The 20,492-nt window shown below is 41.5% G+C and overlaps 1 protein-coding gene across 1 annotated transcript in view; it reads left to right on the top strand.

Moving 5' to 3' along the window:
• The first annotated feature begins 13,231 nt into the window (after positions 1 to 13,231).
• The window catches only part of LOC144707338 (tubulin alpha-2 chain-like), a 9,966-nt gene continuing 2,705 nt past the window's right edge, over positions 13,232 to 20,492 (top strand). The window contains exons 1-4 of the mRNA XM_078580432.1: positions 13,232 to 13,414; positions 16,810 to 17,024; positions 18,176 to 18,375; positions 19,254 to 19,762. Of these exons, the coding sequence (XP_078436558.1) occupies positions 13,302 to 13,414; positions 16,810 to 17,024; positions 18,176 to 18,375; positions 19,254 to 19,762 (1,037 nt within the window). The 5' untranslated portion in view covers positions 13,232 to 13,301. The remainder of the gene's footprint in view (positions 13,415 to 16,809; positions 17,025 to 18,175; positions 18,376 to 19,253; positions 19,763 to 20,492) is intronic.

Raw genomic sequence — 20,492 nt, 5'->3', positions numbered from 1 at the left:
TAGATAATTTGTATGTATTTAAATTGGGAATTATATGCAATGCAATTGATTTGGAAATTGGACTTGAAGATGGACCAAATGTTTAGTGAAAATTTGGATTTAGGTATGGTAGATATGGAATTGAATTTTCCAACAATCAATTTTGATATCTAGAGAGAGAAAGTAGGCGAGATAACTAGAGAGAGAAAATAGGAAAATTTGGGGAAAATTTGTTGTAGGTAACATTCAGCTCTAATCTACGGATCTAAGATGCAAGATGAGATGAAAAATATTCTAGAACTGAGAATTTAAACTAAGATCTTGAATCAAAACCAAAATGTAATGCTAAACACCACTCGATTCATCTCCAAGGGCATGTACATTTTGTGCATGCCTTCGCATTTTGATACTCAACAGGATGTTCAAATAGTGAAGAAGAAACTTACAATTTTAATCCTTGGAGCAAGAACTGACGACTTCAGAGCAACTCATGTGTCCTTCTTGGCCAAACTAGTTGGGAGAAAGCTTCCTTGGTAGTTTTCCCCTTCTTCCCGACCTCTATTTTATAATCCAAACTTATGAATCGTAGAGAGTGAAAAGACAAACCTACCCTCAAAATTTAGGCGCAATCGGACGGCTAGATCTCAAGATATTGAAATTTTACTGGCGATTAATCCTAGCCCTTTGATCTTTTTATCTCTCCTACACACAGGTAAAAAAATCCTTATTTATGATTTGCCAAGGCATTTTCATTGTTTTCTCTGCCCTCGGATAACATGCTGCCACGCCTTTGCGTGCTAAAAAAATGCAATCATTGGCATTCAAAGCAAGAAAATATACCTTTTGAACGGCCATGAGAGCACCACGTCGTCAACATCAGCATTTCTTGTTTTAATAAAAGAATAAAAAAGTACCTCGATATGAATAAATGCATGTTGTTATCAATTCGTCGTGTGCATTTATTGCACATGGTTCCCGATTCGCCTCATGCATTTATTGCACAAAAAATGCCAACAAAACAAATGTACCTTTCTTTTGGAGCCACCATGCTAGGTAATAATCAAAACAATGATTGGCTAATTATGGCATCGCGCATTGTGATGACGTGGAAGGCATGTAATTTGCTAAAAAATATTATTAAATGAAAAATAAATCATAAAATGCATTCTTATAACTCTAAAAATAATTTCTTGGCCCACTACTGGTCAAACAATTAAAAAATATGGAATTTTTCCAAAAAAATTTGTAAAGACCTTAACAACCTCTAGCTAATTATTTTATGCCCTATAAAAAATACTAAGGTCAAAATGTCATGTAAAAAAATAATAAAAATTAAGAACAATCATGCAACTATAGTGCAAACTATTTATGTCAATTTAATTATGATAACATGCAAATATGGCCAATAGAAAACATATATGTAAGTAATATTCATCAATTTTATATTAGAAATTGCAAGTAATCACAAAATTTTAGTTATTATGTGGTCATCAAGCCAATTTTAAAGGATATTATGTGGTTTTCAAGCCAAATCATACCACCATATTTTATTTAAGTTCATTGAATGGAATATTAGTTCATTATTATTCCAATGTGAGGTGTATAATGAATTCCATGCATGTGTGCAATAACATAGTGAATTATGATGAGATCATAATACAGTGATCACTAGTCTCAAAATATGTATTCTAAATATACTATTCAATGGATAGTCAAGATGGACATCTACTTATCCTAATAGAATAACATTATCTGATCCTACTTATATGATAAGTATGGCTGATCTTGTGACTTTTAGTGTGGCGACACTATGGATAGATAGCGAGTGCTCTTTGGAGAAAGACTTCATTGGATTGATTTGAATGAATCCATGCATGGTATTATACCTAAACATCAATAAGGTTGATTAATGTCATGGTTGTATAAGTGATTCATTGACCGGACACCCCAAGGACATCTCGTGTAGGGAAAACAATGTTTTAACTACACTTACGAGCCTCTAAACACGGGATTCAAACAAGACATAACTCAAATAAAATAAAGAAGTCCATGGAGATTAATGAGTGTTCAAGACAAGATCATCTACTCTCGTTATAAGAGGAGATTGACTCAAGGAGGACGATGCAGATAAATCACCAGCCTGGGTGGTATTCGAAAACCTGTTCTCCAATGATCATCATTACACATAAGTATTAATCAAATGATGGAATAGGGTTTGACCATACCCTAAGTCATTCTTGAGTCTCGCGCGGATGAAGGATTATACACTGACGGTAACCAATGATGGTAAAGGTTCAATAAGAGAGTTTGAAAACTACTAGATATATTCTAGAGAAAGAGGTGTGTGGCACCCCACGAGCTGGACACTTAACCTGTCGATTTGGTTAAATTGATCCTTAGTTAATGAATCTATATGTTGATATAGTTAATCAATAAGATTGACTAATAATTATTATTGAGCCACTATAGCAATTAACTAGAATGATACATGGACCTAGTGATTAACACACATAAGATCATAGAGGTATTTGTGAATATATTTTACTTGATGGGTTTTTGAGAAAAATCTTGAAGTAAGATATAAATAGGGGAAGGGGAACCCATTTTAGGCACCCAAGCCAGCCAGAGCTGGGCACCGCACACACCCCATCAGTTTGAGCACTTCTCCACTCATCCAAGAAGACAGTCTTCGTGGTGAGAAGGTCCACAATATTTTCAAGAAGAGTTGAGAAGAAGAAGTGGAGATCCATGAGATACTTGATCACATGGATACTTCTAGAGGCCACTAATAAGCCTAAAAATTGATGTGTAAATACATTGTTGATTGGGCGTTAGACTTATACAATAAAATTACTAAAATCAAAATTTTAGTGTATAGAGCAAGCAAGGGGTCGGCCCATAGGGAGGCAGCAAGCAAGAATTTTTTATCCAATTTTTAATAAATTAATTCAAGAATGAATTAATTTTGCAATTCATAAACCTTAATTATACTTAATGATGTTTTTAATTAATCAAAATTGAGTAAAAACTTAATTTTGGTTTTAAATACTTCAGGTCAAAACACTCAAGATATGATAATTTTAATTATAAGATCAGGTTAATTCGAATTATCAATTTTGCAATTATTATAAAATTTTAAGACAATTTTTATGAATTAAAATTAGGAATTAATAATCAAAAAGGGGGTTTTGAATTTGAACTTCAAGATGGACGAATTTTTGGATGAGATTTTATATTTAAGTTTTTTATATATTGAATTAAATTTCCAAACAATCAATTTTGAAATCTATAGAGAAAATAGACAAATAAACCTAGAGAGAGAAAGTGAAGAATTTGGGGGCAAAGTGAAATCTGACCCTAATTTAAAAATCTAAAATTGCAGAATTGTTCCAAATCTATTTAAAACTAAAGATTAGAAATCAGATCTCGAATCAGACTCAAATTGCAATGCTAATTTCATTCAGAACAACTTCTAGGGCATGTACATTTCACCCATTTCAAGGCGTTTTAGAATCTCTCAAGAAGAAGTTCAAAATACAAATTAGAAACTTACAACTTTGAATGCAGAATCAAGATCTGTCGACTTCCAAAGAAACTCCTATGTCCTTCCTGGCCAAATACTTGGGGAGAGCTTCAAAAAGTAAATTTTACCTCTTTCGAGACCTCTAGTTAAAGATCCAACTGCATGGATTGTAGAGGGGTAAAAGACAAACATGCCCTCAAAATTTCAGCTCAATCGGATGGCTAGATCTCAAGATATCGTCATTTTACTGAGGATTAATCGTAGCCATTGGATTAATTTTATCTCTCCTCCAATAAGCTAGGAAATGGTGTTTTCTGATTGGTTGCCGCATTTTTTTTCTCATTTTCTCCCTTCTCAGATCGTGTTCTGACATGTCATTGTGCGCGTCTACAACGCGCAATCAGTAGAAAATTATGTCTGTATTTAAATGGCTAGCATGGCGCCACGTCACCCTATTAAAAAATAGAAAAGACAAAATAAAAATCGCTTTTCTTAGCATTTATAACCCGCTGAGTCGATTTCCGCGTGCATTTAATGCACGCGGCAAATCGATTGCGGCTTTCATTATTAAAAGCACGCCGTCTTTAAATAAATATATATATTTAATGCACGTGTGTTGGTTGCCGCGTGCAATCAATGCACGCGGCTAACCGACTGCATGTACGAGGAAATACGTCATAAATGCATGCGGAGATCAATTCTCTGCGTGTATTTATTGCATGAAAGCTTAAATTCAACATGAAATAAAAATGTACCTTTTTTGCCGACTGTGCCACATCGTAATTGCTTTCCAGCTAATGATTTGCTCATTATGGCATCGCGATTTGGGATGCCATAATGAGCCAATAATGCTCTTTCTTTCTTAATATTATTTTAATAATATGCATCCACTTATTCGCCTGAATTTTGGGCGAATGACGTGGATGCCACTTGATATATAAATAAATATATTTAAAATGCTTTCTATAATGCCAAATAAATAATATACGTATTCTTTAAATTTATAAAAATCATTTCTTTGCTAAATATTAGTCAAAAAATTACAAAAAAATATGGGAAAATTCCATAAAAATTATGAAAGCCCTTACCAATCTTTAGCCAAGTATTTAAGGCCCTCTAAAAATATTTCTTCAATGAAATGAGGTTAAATTCCATGCAAAAATAATAAAAAATTAGAAACAATAATAAAATGAAAGTGTAACTCATTTATCTCCATTTATCTATGATAACATGCAAATATCGCTGTTAAAACACATAAATATAATGTAATATTCATCAATTAACATGATAATTTGCAAGTTATCAGCCACACACGTGAATGGCTTCTAAGCAATCTCAAAGTGAGCAAGTGAAGGTGGAATAAGTTCCCCACAAAGTACATATTATGTATTTATTTAAAGATAGATTTTAAATCAATTATTGTTTCTGTTGCATAGAAAATATGTTTCCATTATTCAACCAAGGCATCAGAGCCCAACAATAACCTACTGTAACTATGTTGTATGTTCTTCTCTTCACCTCTTCTTGTTGGTCTCCCATAGTTCAATAAAGAAATATATGCATGATAAAGCAAACAGTGTCAACTATAAATAATTAGGTAATGTCATATTGATGAATAGGCTGATGTAGTATTTTGGAGTTTAGTCTAAATTTTTGTGCATGAGATTGTACAAATCTTCATGCATTTAGTGAAATGCCACCATGTGCTTTGAAGATATGTGTAAGGTGGTGTGAGATTGTAATGCATCCAATGATAAAGGCTGAGAGTTAGTTACGTCAGTTATTGAAGGTAGAGAAAGAATACTACTCATAATCTCTCAGAGTGAAGATTGTATTTTGTCAACCAAATGCAAGAGTGCTATTTGAAAAAAAAATAGCACTCATTGTGTACTCCTGTCCCCCAACTACAGTTCCAGATGTAACAGTCATGGAACAAGGTTAACATCAATTTTACATGGATAAGAGTTGGGCATCTTGTAGATGATCAATTGGAAAACTTTTACATTTGTTGTGTGTTTTTTTAGGCCTCTTCCACCTTTTTGATGGCATATTGGTGTCTTATTTTGGTATTGACCCTTTGCAGATGCTTGTAATTTGCTTTTTTGCTTTGTACAGACAATTTTTTGGCCATTTGTTTGTTTTGACTTGTTACTGTTTGTTAATGATTTCATGTCGTTTTCCACTTTTGAGAATATGTATTGCACCTCCCAGTTTTCCATTGTTGATTTTGATTCCCTCATTTATTGAACATTATACTGATCAATACTGATAGTGGCACAAGCTTAGACCATGAGTAATCTTTGATGCCAAACATGCTCTACTTTTGTGTTTGACAAGTATTGTCCACTCCCCGAAGGAACACCAGAGACCCTATTTCTCACTCTTCTCCTTCTTCTGTAACTTATCTTTATCTCTCTCTCATTGGGTGCTCTATATAATACATTTTTGAGATCCATGACAAAATATATAAAATGATACTATGATGTGCGTCTTTGTTATTTTTGAATGATAACATATGCATGTAACATGATAATGACTCTAGTATAGCTTTAAAAAATGTTGGAGAGTTCATCTGTAATGCATTATTTATATAAATAGCATAACACAAGTCGATGTTTCAGTGTTAAGCATACATCATCACATGCTGGTGTATCTAAGGACAAAATGGAATTAAATTCATAAAAAATCCTGATGTTTTGATGTTAATCATATCAGTATCGCATGATGTTGTGTCTAAGAAAGAAATGAAATGAAAAGCATGACATCTAGTGATGCTCCAATTTAAGCATATGTATAGTGCACATTGTTGCATAATTTTGTGCGCTGAAGTAGTGTGTTAAAGGAAAGGCGTCACTGGTTTTCGTTTCCCTATTTCTTGAATTCATCTTGGTTTGGTCTCCCTCAGATGTATTAGCTGACCAGTCTTCTTATCATAATTCCTCATGTGCTTTTGTAATAGATTTGAAAAGCTTCTAGTGGGGGTTGGGTCAGTCTTCAATATTATAGACTCTTCGACATGGTTGTGGAAGATCATGCATTCTTGAAAAGAAACATGTATTTTCTGTGCTAATGTCGTACTTATCCAGAGCGCCTGGTAAAGTTTTCACATTTCTATAAACATGAAGTATTTGATATGTGTAACTTTCATGGTAAATTAAATTTTGACAATATTTTAAAATTTGCATAGTTAGGTTTTCGTCTTAACAATTTCCATGAAGGCTTGGCAATCTATTTCCACTATAATGTTGAGATCTCCCATCTTACGGCATAGTTTTAAGCCATCAATCAGTGCATGTAAATCAGCTTCAATATTTTGTTCCTTGATTGAAGAATTTGGAAAAAGCCAAAAATCATGCACCCGTTTCCATCTCTTATTATGCCTCCACCTGCTGATTGCCCTCGATTACCTTTTGAAGCCTCATCAATATTTGGTTTATATTGGCCATTTGATAGAGTGATGGGGACCATCTAGAACTGAAGACCAGTCTCAGCTAGGTCATGGATAGTGGGCTGAAGGAGAGACTGAGTCTTTAACTATTCGGACTAATCAACAGGCCCCCATAGGTTGATGTTATCTTCATTGTGTTTTTATTCTCTTATTTCTAGTTTTGATGGCCATATATATGGGCGTATATGTTTGTATGTATGCCCATATATACGGCCATCAAAACTAGAAACAAGAAAATAAAAACACAATGAAGATAACGTATATGTTTGTATGTATGGGCCTCGTTTTCAACTAGAGGACACTTTTGACTCCTTTAGTGGGCCTCTTTCCCCTTCCCTTAGAGGTAGACATGCGCCAAACAGTGCGAGCGGATCGCGCTCGTGCGGTTGGGCGCATGTGCGAAGCAGTTGTGCAAATTTTCGCATACCACTTTCGCACACCGCACCGCCCACCACACAGGGGTCGGTGCGGTGCGAAAATTTTCCGTTGTGCGAAACCCCCCCCCCCCCCCTCACCCGCCCCCCGCGTTTGCCGGTCGGCCACCTCCGGTTGTCCCCCGCCGCCCGCCCCCCTCTAGCCTGCGCCCCCTTCGGGCGCCCCTCTGCCTCCCCCTATGGCCGTCCCCGCCCAACCCCCCCCCCCTGCCCCGCCGTGCCGCCCTGCTCCTCCACCCCCTGCCCCGCTGCGCCTCCCCGCTCCTCCCCACCTGCCCCACCGCGCCGCCCCACCCCTTCCCCTGCCCCCTCCCGCCCCTGCCCGCGCCGCCCCCTCCTTCCCCTGCCCCGTCGCGCGGCCCTCCCCTGCTCTGCCGCACCGCCCCTCCTCCCCCCTGCCCCGCAGCGCCGCCCCACCCCTTCCCCCCTGCCCCCCCTCCCCACCCCGCCCCGCGCGCCGCTCCCTCCTTCCCCACCTGCCCCACCACCCGGCCACCTGCCCCCCCCTCTTTCCCCGGCTGCCCGCCTCCACCCCCCCCCCGCCGCGCCCCCTCCAACCCCCTTCCCACCGGCAGCCCGCGACCATCATCGGCAGCCTCGCCTTCCTACTCGCCGCCGACAACCATGCCCCCCCCCCCTTCCCCATTCTCTTCAACAGCGTGCGAATAAGTGCGGCGTGCGGTGCGCTTTTGCACACAAAAGCGCACCGCACACCGCACAGCCCAATTTGTGCGTGCAAAAATTCGCACACTCGGTGCGAATTTCCGCACCGCACTGCACGACCATGTCTACTTAGAGGGAGTCCCATGTTACACACCTATGGGGGGACCCCCTAAACTATTAAAGAAAAAATGAGGAAAAAGAGTATTTATTTTTTTTATTGTTATTTTTTTATTTTTCAACGTATTTATGAAAATGGCATTACAAATTTGGGCATTCTTTGGAAAACCCTAATCGCCACCGCCATCGCCGTCGTTTGCCACCATCGCAGCCGCTCAGGCCGCCACCACACTTGCACTAGCCATCAACCATGCCCACACTGGCCGGGCCGCCGAGTGTACCCTCAACGGACGCCACCATGCCTGCACAGGCCGCCAAGTGCACCCGCACTGGCCGCCACCCACACCCACCCACACCCCACACCCGCCTGCCCGCGCCACCCCATGTGCTTTCTGCCTGTGGCGCCCGACCCACACACCTCTTGCCCGTGACACCCAAGCACACCCTATAGTAGCCATCTCTTAATTTATTTTAGTACCTCCCAAGCGCGTCTCCACCATCGGGGTTAGGATAGGGATAGAGAGGATTAACATTCAAAGGGATATAATTCTTATCGGTATGTCATTGGTGGGACCCGTTGATGGTGTGCGCACTAGCGGTAGTAGCCGTCCTCACACCGTCAGTCTTCAACCCAACGTCTGGGTCATTGGGGGCCTAGTGCATATCCAGGACCCTCGTACCGTGATTGATTGGCCGTTAGCATTATCAACGTCTTGTTTGTGCTTGTTGTTTATTTTGCACATGCATCTGCATCATCATCTGCTTGCATTACACCCACACAATTGATACTAGAACGTTCATTCAATCCAACCCATTGTTTCTGCATCATAGAGCCTGCCATACTACTTTAACCATTATATTTCTGTATGAAAGTGTGACAGGTGCCAATCCCCAGTTAAGTAGGGTGGATAATTGAATTGGAAATGTGAATCTAGACATTTAATAAGATTCTGACATGTGTCCTTGAGTAAAAAAAAGTGCCCATGATTTGCATGAAAATTCATGTTTAAGCCATGTGTCTAAGCAGATTTTGCAACACTGACCTGAAAAAAGAAAAAAAATCAAAGAAAAATGTTGCCATACTCAATGCATTTTCCCCGTCATCAAATCATATTTTTCCACATTTACCACTACATTTTAACATGTTGGGTAAATTTTTTTCAAGAAAAACTAACAATTCTTAGTTAACCCATACATGTCTTGCGAGTCAGATCACATTTATTGTGATTTAAATCCAAATATTTTTACATTGGCGGTAAGTTTTCTTAAGTCGAAAGTATAAATGGTTATTTGATTGGTGCTACTAATCATTGGATGCAGCAAATTATTATTCACAATCTGAATGAATCAGACTGAGACAAATGACAGATGGATCTTGATGTAAGACGTCGTCGTGGACGATGTCCAGTCGGCACTGAGTATCGAACGTCGACGGTGTCGATAAGGGATGATGGTATCGAACGTCGACGGTGTCGTCGTTCGACGGATAAACCCTAACGGGTCAATGTGACTACGATGCAGTGAATGAGTGCCTACGGGTTGCTGGGTGATGGCGACGTGGCCTCTTGAACCTCTTCAGAGCGTTGAAGGCGTCTACGGCAGAACGAAGCCAATCCGTGGCTTGCATGTAGCGTATGGTCTCGTCTGTACCGGTAAGACACTCAAATATGCCGTAGTTTCTCTCAAAACCTCTCTCACCTACCTAGCCCAAGCATGCTAGAGTCAAGACGAAAATTTACTGCAGGAGATAATTAAACGAGTGATGGGAGAGGATGGCGTACCTCGTCGGCGTGCCTCGTGATGCAGAATTTGTCAACGGTCGGCGGCGGCTGAAATGGGTAGGGTGGAGAGGCGCCGGAGAGTGGACGGCGACTTGACGAGCAATGATGATGTTGGAGCTCTGGGTAAAGGTCGCAGGAGAAGAGTGCGGGGAGTCCGAACGAGCCGGCTCAAGCGTCGAGTCATCCCGGGAGCTCTCCTTATGGTGGAGCAATGTGGGTAGGAAAGCGAGCAGTGCCGATTTGTTATGGCGGCAAGATTCAGGTTGTTCCACGAACGATCGGTCAAGACAGCGATGGTACCACGAGACGACGAAGGGGTCGTAGCACCGCTGGACACCGGGTGAACCACGTGCAGCACGTGATGGCCGATGGTCTTCAGTGGCTCTCTGGTTGGTGCAGCAATTTGGCAAGTTGCGGCTGCAGGCTGGCCATCGGTCTTGGGCCCCCCTTGGGTAGTCCTATTCTCATCGCATCAAACACGCGGTCAACGGTGCGGGAAAAGGGGGAAGAATCGTCATCCACGCGGGGATGGGCAGTTCTCCCCAGTGGAATTGGCCGTCGGAGTAGTCTGGGAAGGACGATCTGCAAAGAACACAGGGTACGACGTATTCTCCTAGAGAAATTAGCCGGCAGTAGCGTCGATTCACATGGGATTATCCTGGCGGTCAGAAAAGTCATCTCCAAGTGCGCGGGACGACGGAGGGAATATCTCCTTGCCGGAGGTGCAGGGAAGAGCGAATTTTCTCCACGACAATGAGGTTGCCGGTGGAGAATATGTTTGCGGTAATCACCGGGCGGGAATGGCCTCTGCTTCAGTCAGAGGCTGACCACTCTGGTTGAAGGGGCAGCTTGCTTTAAGATCTGCTGGTAAAAGGGAGACAGGAAAGCCCCTTTGTCTGCCCAATTTCCACTCTGTCTTCTTGGCTGTTCTCTTCTCCTCCTTTCTCTGTTCTCTTCTCTTGAACGAGGAAGGGAGACCAAGACAAACAAACAACGATGCTTCTTCTTCTTGTTCCTGGTCTGAGGAGGCTAGGGAGCCCCCCACTTCCCTTATAACGGGGAAGAGGTCAATGCCCCTAGTGGGTCAACAAAAGGAAGAAGGGGTCCATTAGGGGGCCCTTATATAATGGCCCCCCTATTACAATTAGAGGGAAATTAAAACATAAATGAAAAAAGGGACAAAGGGAATTGTGGGAGGGGGAGCCCAAATTGCTAAGGACCCCCTCGCACACATCGACAAAGATGCACAGCGTCGACGGGACGTGTCGCCGTGTGACGAAAACAGAACAACGAGACAGGAAAACACAAACCACCACAAACGAAACAATGAAAATGAAGATACGATACTCGAGCACTTTCACCAGGTTCTCGATGACGGTGGCGGGGGGCACGGGCAACGCCGTTGATGATCCTTGATGGCGTGCGTTATCTGATTTAAATCAAAAGGAAATGTGTTTAAAACCAAAATAAATATTTAAATGAATCCATAATATATATTCTGAATTGTAAAATTAGTTTCTTTAAAATTTTGACTTTAAAAAATTCCTTATGAATTACTAAAAATCTTGAGAAAGTAAAAAATAATTCCAAACTTTTAATAAATATTTAAATACTATCAGTGGTGGTAGAAATTTTACTGGTGTTTGAACCCATAAGGCCCAATTTTATCAATTTGTCATCTCATTTTCTTGCCCGAAAGTATTCTGCCAATTCATATTTAGCCAGACTCTTTTTTGCTCCAATACCTAAGTAACAAAGTATATCCCATTCAGGCCTGATAACATCAAATTAGAACAATAAAATTATGCTTTTATCCCATTCTTAGATTTGCACCAGAATTGTTCACCATTTAAGGATAAAATTGTAAATTAATTAGTTGTTTTATTATGCTCTATTTTTATATATTTTAGTAATTTTTTAGATTATCCCTATTTGACTCAAAGTCAAGTGGATTTCTCACATCTTCTTGGAGTTTTATTTGAAAAACAGGACTTACGTAAATACAATGGTGAATTTAAAATACAAATGAGAGAAAATTAGAATCCTAAGCCATTTAATAGATAATAAGAAGATGCCCAATAGACAAGAAGCTCACTCAAACTTCCTTAAAGACCCGGTAAACTAAAGTCAACAATTGTGGAGCTCTAACCCAAAATTTGAATTTTGAAGGCCTTTTTTCAAATCTGGGGAGGAGGTAACATGGATCCAGGCTGGAAATCAAGAAATCCTAGTCCTCCAAAACCTTGGAATTAAATCCAATGCCTGGGAGAGTTAGGGCACTTTTATTTATTCTCTTCTTCCCTCTTTCTATCTCATCTTTGATTTCTGCTCCCAATTTGTTGTTGGAGCCCAATGCATCAGATTTATTTGATCCATTCTTATTCAAAAACATTGTGGGAGAGAGAGCTCAAGGTTGATCAAGATTAATGGGAGAAAGAGCACCACTTAGCCCTTGGGGAGAAGTGACTACAAGGTTCATGTGATCTCCTAAATGTTTGATATAAATTTTATCTCCATTTTCTCTAGCTAAACATTCCATAGGATATCCTAGAATTCAAGCACTAAATTATTCCTCCCATAGAAAAATTTACATTTTGTTCACTACTCATTTCTACCGCAATTTCATCGCGGCCTAAGGTTTTATTTGTCCTTAAAGTTTATGTCTTGCCCTAAAAAAAATACCCAATAAAATTTTAAAAAATCATAATAAATTATTAGAACTTATTAGAAACTATATAAATATTTATTTTATTTATTTAAAATATTTTTGACTAGTTTCCATCATTTAGTTGATTTTCTCTTTAGAAAATAGTTAAAAAATCAAGACTAGTGTAAAATCACCGAAAAAAATTATTTTAAAAATATTTGAACTGTCATTTCCTGCTCCTTGTGGATTCAACCCTTACTTTCCCTATTCTAATTAAGGAATATTTCATAAATATTGTTGCATAAATCAGAGCCTTAAAACAACTTATTTAACACAAATTCCGGTTTAGCAAGGTCCAATGACTGTGCAAAAAAATACTTTCTGAGTTTGAGTTTGCCCACAAGTTAAGGCCTTTGCCAGTCTGTACAGCACAAGATAAAGTATAGAGCCACACTCTAAACAAGCTATCCAGAATTGACATTCCAACAGTGCTTTTGGCATCTCTTCCGGCCTTTCTATGGGGGGCTACTGAGCCATCGTTATCTTTAAGGTCGTTCTCCATTTGGGCTTGATTTTCAGTAGCCAGGCCCGCTAAGGAATCGAGGGTCAACGTCTAGTTCTTTACAACTCGTCTTCCTTTCAGCGCTATCTGTGCGTTTTTTTCGTTTCTCTCTCTACTTCGTTTCTTCCCCTTTCTTGGAGGGGAGAGATGAGAGAGGTTATCAGCATCCACATCGGGCAAGCGGGTGTGCAGATTGGGAATTCGTGCTGGGAACTCTACTGCCACGAGCATGGCATCCAGCCCGACGGCATGATGCCCAGGTTCTCTTTATCTCTCTCTCTCTAGCTCTCTCTATCGCCTTCCAATTCTCTCTCTTTGGATCTCTCGATCTTCATGTGGTTCTCTCTATAGCTCTCTCGATCGCCTTCCAGTTCTCTCTCTGCAGCTCTCTTGAACTCCATATGGTTCTCTCCTAGCTCTCTCTATCGCCTTCCAATTCTCTCTCTGCAGCGCTCTTGAACTCCATACAGTTCTTTCTCTCTCTAGCTCTCTCTATCGCCTGCCAATTCTATCTCTGCAACTCTCAATTTCCATATTGTTTTCTCTCTCTCTATAGCTCTCTCAATCGCCTTCCAATTCTCTCTATGCAGCTCTCGATTTCCATATTGTTCTCTCTCTCTCTCAAGCTCTCTCTATGGCCTTCCAATTCTCTCTATGCAGCTCTCGATTTCCATATTGTTCTCTCTCTCTCTCAAGCTCTCTCTATCGCCTTCCAATGCTCTCTATGCAGCTCTCGATTTCCATATTGTTCTCTCTCTCTCTAGCTCTCTATCGCCTTCCAACTCTCTCTATGCAGCTCTCGATTTCCATATTGTTCTCTCTCTCTCTCTCAAGCTCTCTCTATGGCCTTCCAATTCTCTCTATGCAGCTCTCGATTTCCATATTGTTCTCTCTCTCTCTCTCCAGCTCTCTCTATCGCCTTCCAATGCTCTCTATGCAGCTCTCGATTTCCATATTGTTCTCTCTCTCTCTAGCTCTCTATCGCCTTCCAACTCTCTCTATGCAGCTCTCGATTTCCATATTGTTCTCTCTCTCTCTCTCAAGCTCTCTCTATGGCCTTCCAATTCTCTCTATGCAGCTCTCGATTTCCATATTGTTCTCTCTCTCTCTCAAGCTCTCTCTATCGCCTTCCAATGCTCTCTATGCAGCTCTCGATTTCCATATTGTTCTCTCTCTCTCTAGCTCTCTATCGCCTTCCAACTCTCTCTATGCAGCTCTCGATTTCCATATTGTTCTCTCTCTCTCTCTCAAGCTCTCTCTATGGCCTTCCAATTCTCTCTATGCAGCTCTCGATTTCCATATTGTTCTCTCTCTCTCTCAAGCTCTCTCTATCGCCTTCCAATGCTCTCTATGCAGCTCTCGATTTCCATATTGTTCTCTCTCTCTCTAGCTCTCTATCGCCTTCCAACTCTCTCTATGCAGCTCTCGATTTCCATATTGTTCTCTCTCTCTCTAGCTCTCTATCGCCTTCCAATTCTCTCTATGCAGCTCTCGATTTCCATATTGTTCTCTCTCTCTCTCTCTAGCTCTCTCTATCGCCTTCCAATTCTCTGTCTGCGGCTGTCTCGATCTTCATATGGTTCTCTATCTCATTCTAGCTCTCTCTATGGCCTTCCAATTCTCTCTGCAAGCCTCGATTTCCATATTGTTCTCTCTCTCTCGCTCTCTCTATCTCCTTCCAATTCTCAGTCTGCGCTGTCTCAATATTCATATGGTTCTCTCTCTAGCTCTCTCAATCACCTTCAAATTCTCTCTCTGCAGCTCTCTCGATATCCATATGGTTATCTCTCTCTCTTCATCCAATCCGATAAAGGCCTTTTAGTCGACGAAAAAGTAATGGTGCCATCTATCTCTCTCTCTCTAGCGTGCTTAGTTCGTGATCAGCCGAAGAATTCCAGCCTTTATCCCTCTTCCGTGGATAATTAAGGATCCCCTGTTTCATCCAATCTCTCTCTCTTTCTCTTTCGATGTCCATTCGGTTCTCTCTCCATAGCTCTCTCTCTCTCTCTCATTCAATTAAAACGCAGTTTTCTATTTTGCTTTGAGAACTTGGCAGGGAGGTTATGGTATCATCTATGTATCTATCTCTCTATGACTCTGTCTTTCTCTATCTCTCTCTCAATCTTGTTCAATGGAAATGGGTGATCTGATAGGCATTCGCCCGCCATCTCTCTTCTAAAAGAGTTTAAGATGGATCGTCTACTTCTTTCTCCAACTCTTTGTTAGAGAGAGAAACTAGGATTTAAATTTACCTTTTTTCTTCTTCCGAGCGATCTGTCGGCTCTCTCTTTCTCTCTCTCTATCTCTACCATCGATGAAGTAGACCACTTCTCCTCGAGCTGGATCACCATAAAAGAGGTTTTCAACATCTCTCTCTCTCTCTCTCTCAACTGTCTACTCTCCCTCTCTCTCAACTCTTTCTATAAATATATATATCTCAAGACTCTCTCTCTCTCTTTTCTTTCTCCTTCAATCGTCAACTCTCTCGGGCAACTCTGTCCGTCTCTCTCTACTCTACCTCTTTCTTTTTCTTTCTCCCTCTCAACTGTCTCTCTCAACTTACTTTCTTTTTCCATCTCTCTCTCTCTGTGTCTAAATTGTCTGTGTCTTGCTCTCTCTCTTTCTTTTCTTAAAGAGAGAGGAAGAATAGAGAGAAGAGTCGGAAACAAAGTTTAATATATTCGTATAAACTAAAACCGGATATGTACATCTATGTATAGATATGCTACAGTAACTGAGAATTTGAACGTTTATTGACATGTATAGAAGACGCTACTGACCGTTGCTTGACGCCTCATTATGGCCTGCAATATCTCTCACTCAACTCTCAATGCTTTACTCTCCCTCCCTCTCTCTCTCCACTCTCTCATATTTTTCAACTCTTTACTCTCTCCCCTTGATCTCCCACATCTTTCAATTCTTTACTCTATCTCTCTTTCTTCCTACTCTCCCATATCTTTCAACTCTTTACTCTCTCTCTCTACTCGTACACATCTTTCAACTCTTACTCTCTCTCTCTCTCCCTGCTCTCCCATGTATTTCAACTCTTTACTCTCTTTCCTCCCTACTCTCCCATTCTTTCAACTCGTTACTCTCTCTCCCTCACTACTCTCTTATGTCTTTCAACTTTTTACTCTCTCTCCCTCACTACTCTCCCATATCTTTCAAATCTTTACTCTCTCTCTCTTTCCACTCTCCCATATCTTTCAACTCTTTACTCTCTCTCCCTCACTACTCTCCCATTCTTTCGACTCTTTACTCTCTCTTTCTCACTACTCTCCCATATCTTTTAACTCTTTACTCTCTCTCCCTCACTACTCTCCCATTCTTTCGACTCTTTACTCTCTCTTTCTCACTACTCTCCCATATCTTTTAACTCTTTACTCTCTCTCCCTCACTACTCTCCCATATCTTTCAACTCTTTACTCTCCCCCTCACTACTCTCCCATCTTTTTCAACTCTTTACTCTCTCCCTCACTTCCTTTCAACTCTTTAATCTCACTCTCTCTCAATTCATTAATCTCTCTATCTACCCATCTCTCTCAACTCCCAAATTTGTCCCTCTCACTCACTCTTACTCCTGTTTCTTGCTCACCCTAAGAGCAGGGTTTCTCTCTCTAGAGTTTAATGAGGGGTATGTTATGGGTGGGGTTAGTGAGGGGCCTGTGGGTGCAGGGAGGGATGCGTCCAACACATTTTTTAGTGAGACGGGAGCGGGCAAGTATGTGCCACGGGCTCTATTTGTTGACCTCGAGCCGAGCGTGGTGGACCAGGTCCGAACCGGCCCGTATCGTCGGCTCTTCCATCCTGACCAGCTCCTCTCCGGCCAAGAAGACGCTGCGAACAACTTTGCACGTGGCCACTACACAGGTCCATTTATATTTTATTGAAATAAATTGATGTTTTACTTGTATTTTTTGCTTATAATTATTTTATTTTAAATTTATTTTTAGTTTGATTTTTAAATTTTATTTTATATTATTATTTATACTTTAAGAATTTTTATCATACATTTTACCTTTTTATCAATTTTATTTTTATTTTATTTTATTATATCTTTTGGATCTTATTTTATTTGTAATAGTATTCATATGTTTTTATAATCATATTAATTTTGTTATTGAATTATAGGTTTTAGCTTTGAATTTTATTTTATGCTTTTATTATTATTTTAATTGTATTCTCTATTTTTATTTTATTTTAGTTTTGAATGTTGAAGTTTTATTTAATGTCTTTCGTTTAATTTACTTCTTATCTTATTTTTTATTGTTAACTTTTGCATTTTTGCCACTACACTGGTCTATTACAATACTTGTCTCATTAAATTTGTCTTGATCTACACATTTTTCTATCTATGGATATCTCGCTCTCTTTCTACCTTTCTCTATCTCTCCTTCTCTTTACATGTATTTTTCTCTTTACTTCCCTCACTCGTCTCTGGAAGTGGCAGTAGTATCTCTCATCTCTCTCTCTTTTCAATCTCTCTCACCCTCTTTGCTTCTATCTCTACACTTCTCAGTCAATTTTCTCTCTCCTCCCTTTCTCATTACTTCTCTCAGTTACTCTTCCGCCGTCCATCAATATACTTCTCTCAACACACCTGCCTCTTCCATCTCTCCCCTAATGTAACGTCTCTCTGTCAATATCCAGCATCTCTCATTATCCACTGTTGGCTTCCCTTCATCTACCTTTCATTGTTTTCTCCCCTCCCCCTCCATTCCTCTTACTACATATACATATATATATATATCATACTATCTTATCCCTTTCCCTTCCTTCTCTCTCACTATGTATCAATCTCTCTCTCTCCTCTCTCTCTCTCTCTCAATATCCAGCATCCCTCATCCACCTGCTTCTGACTTTTTGCCCATCTATCTCTCCCTCTACTTAGATCCTCTCCATTGCTCTCAATCTCCACCATCCTTCATCATTCACTGTTAACTTTTCCTTCATCTCTCTTTCTATCTCCATCTCCATCTGTCCCCAACATCTGACAGTGACTTTGCATCCAACGGCTGCAGTGGGTAGAGACATCGTTGACCAGTGCGTTGACCGGGCACGGAAATTAGCAGAAAACTGTTCGGGTCTGCAGGGCTTTCTCATATTCCATGCGCTGGGCGGTGGGACTGGCTCCGGCCTCACTTCTCTCCTCCTCGAGCGTTTCACCGTTGACCACTGCCGAAAGTCGAAGCTCGCCTTCTCTATCTACCCCTCCCCTCAGGTCTAACCCTAACCCTGACCTCATGTCTGACCCTAGCGTTGACCTCACATCAAAACCCTACAGTTGGCCTCACATCAAACCCCCTACAGTTGATATTAGGTCAAACCTTATCATTAAACTCAGGTCAAATCCTGCAGTTGACATCAGGTCTCACCTTAGCATTGATCAGGGGTCAATCCCCCTAGCAGTTGACCACATGCTGAACACACTACTCCTCATATCAAAGCCCCCAACATTGACCCCAGTTCAACCTCCCAGACTTGCCCTCAGGTCAAATCCTAACACTGACCTTAGTTCAAACCCCTATCGTCGACCTTAGATCAAACCCTAGCTTTGAACTTTAGTCAAAACTCTAATGGTCCACTCAGGTCAAACCCCCTAGTGTTAACCTCAAAAATAAACCCCTAGAATTAACTTCCGGCAAAATCCTAGCTTTGAACTTTGGGTAAAAACCCTAATGGTCCACTAAGGTCAAACCCCCTAGTGTTAACCTCAAAAATAAATCCCTAGAATTAACTTCCGGCAAAACCCTAGCTGTAAATTTTGGTCAAAACCCTAATGGTCCACCCAGGTCAAACCCCCTAGCTTTGACTTCAGGCCAAACCCTGGCTTTGAACTTTGGCCAAAACCCTCATGGTCCACTCTGGTCAAACCCCCTTGTGTTAATCAAAACAATACCCCCCTAGCTTTGAGTTCAGGCTAAACCCTAGCTTTGAACTTAGGTCAAAACCCCAATGGTCCACTCAGGTCAAGCCCCCTAGTCTTGACATCAGGTCCAAACCCGTATCGTTGACTTCAGGCCAAACCCTAGCGCTGTCCCCAGGTCAACCCTCGACCTTTGACTAGGAAAGAATTGACTTTTGTGTGTTCTTGTGAAGGTGTCAACGGCGGTGGTGGAGCCTTACAACAGCGTGCTGGCGACCCACGCGATGATGGAGTACGCGGACGTGGCGGCAGCGCTGGACAACGAGGCGATCTACGCCGTCTGTCGGCGATCGCTCGACGTGGAGCGGCCCACGTACGCCAATCTCAACCGTCTGATCGCGCAGGTGGCGTCGTCGATGACGGCCTCGCTGAGGTTTGAAGGGCCGCTGAACGTGGACATGGCGGAGTACCAGACCAACCTGGTGCCGTACCCGCGGGTGCATTTTACGTTATCGTCGTACGCGCCGGCGGTGTCGTTGAGGAGGGCTTATCACGAGCAGTTCTCGGTGGCGGAGATAACGGCGGCGGCGTTCGAGCCGGAGAGGGTGCTGGCGCAGGTTAACACGAGGGAGGGGAAGTATATCGCCTGCTGCTTGATGTACAGGGGGGACGTGGTGCCCAAGGATGTTAACGCTGCTATCGCCGCCGTCCGCGCCCGCCGCTCCGTCCGCTTCGTCGACTGGTTCGTATCCACCTTCCTATCTCTCTCTCTCTGTCTCTCTGTCTTTGTATGTCTGTCTGTCGGTCTTTCTGTCTCTCTCTCTCTCTAGTCCCATGTATCGATTTCCTTGTATCTCTCTCTCTCTCTCTCTCTCTCTCTCTCTCTCTCTCTCTCTTTTGGTCTACTCCTACGTATGAATTTTCTGGTATTGAAATCTCTCTCTAAGTCTCTCTCTTTATCTCTCTCTCTCTCTATCTCTCTGTTTCTCTCTTCTGTCCACTCCCATGTATCGATTTCCTTGTATATCTCTTGCTCTCTCTCTCTCTCTCTCGCTCGCTCGCTCTCTATCCCATGATTCGATTCCTTGTATCTCTCTCTCTCTCTCTCTCTCTCTCTCGCGCGCGCGCGCGCTCTCTACTCCCATGAATCGATTTCCTTGTATCTCTCTCTCTCTCTACTCCCATGTATCTCTTTCCTTGTTTCGATCTCTCTCTCTCTCTCTCTCTCTCTCTCTCTTTTTCTGTCTACTCGCATGTATCGATTTCCTTGTATAGATTTCTCTCTGTCTGTTTCTCTTTCTGTCTACTCCCCTGTATCGATATCTCTCTCTCACTCTCGTATGTTCTCTCTCTCTTTCCTTTTAGTATGCTCTCCTATTCTTTCTCTCTTTCCTCCTCTAGTATGCTTTGTTGTGTTCTCTCTCTCTCTCTCTCTCTCTCTCTCTCTCTCTCTTTCCTCCACTAGTATGCTC

This window comes from Wolffia australiana, chromosome 9, assembly GCF_029677425.1.
Source record: "Wolffia australiana isolate 7733 chromosome 9, ASM2967742v1".
NCBI classification, from domain to species: domain Eukaryota; kingdom Viridiplantae; phylum Streptophyta; class Magnoliopsida; order Alismatales; family Araceae; genus Wolffia; species Wolffia australiana.
Note: the sequence above shows the minus strand (reverse complement) of the source record. Positions and strands in the feature narration are given on the sequence as shown.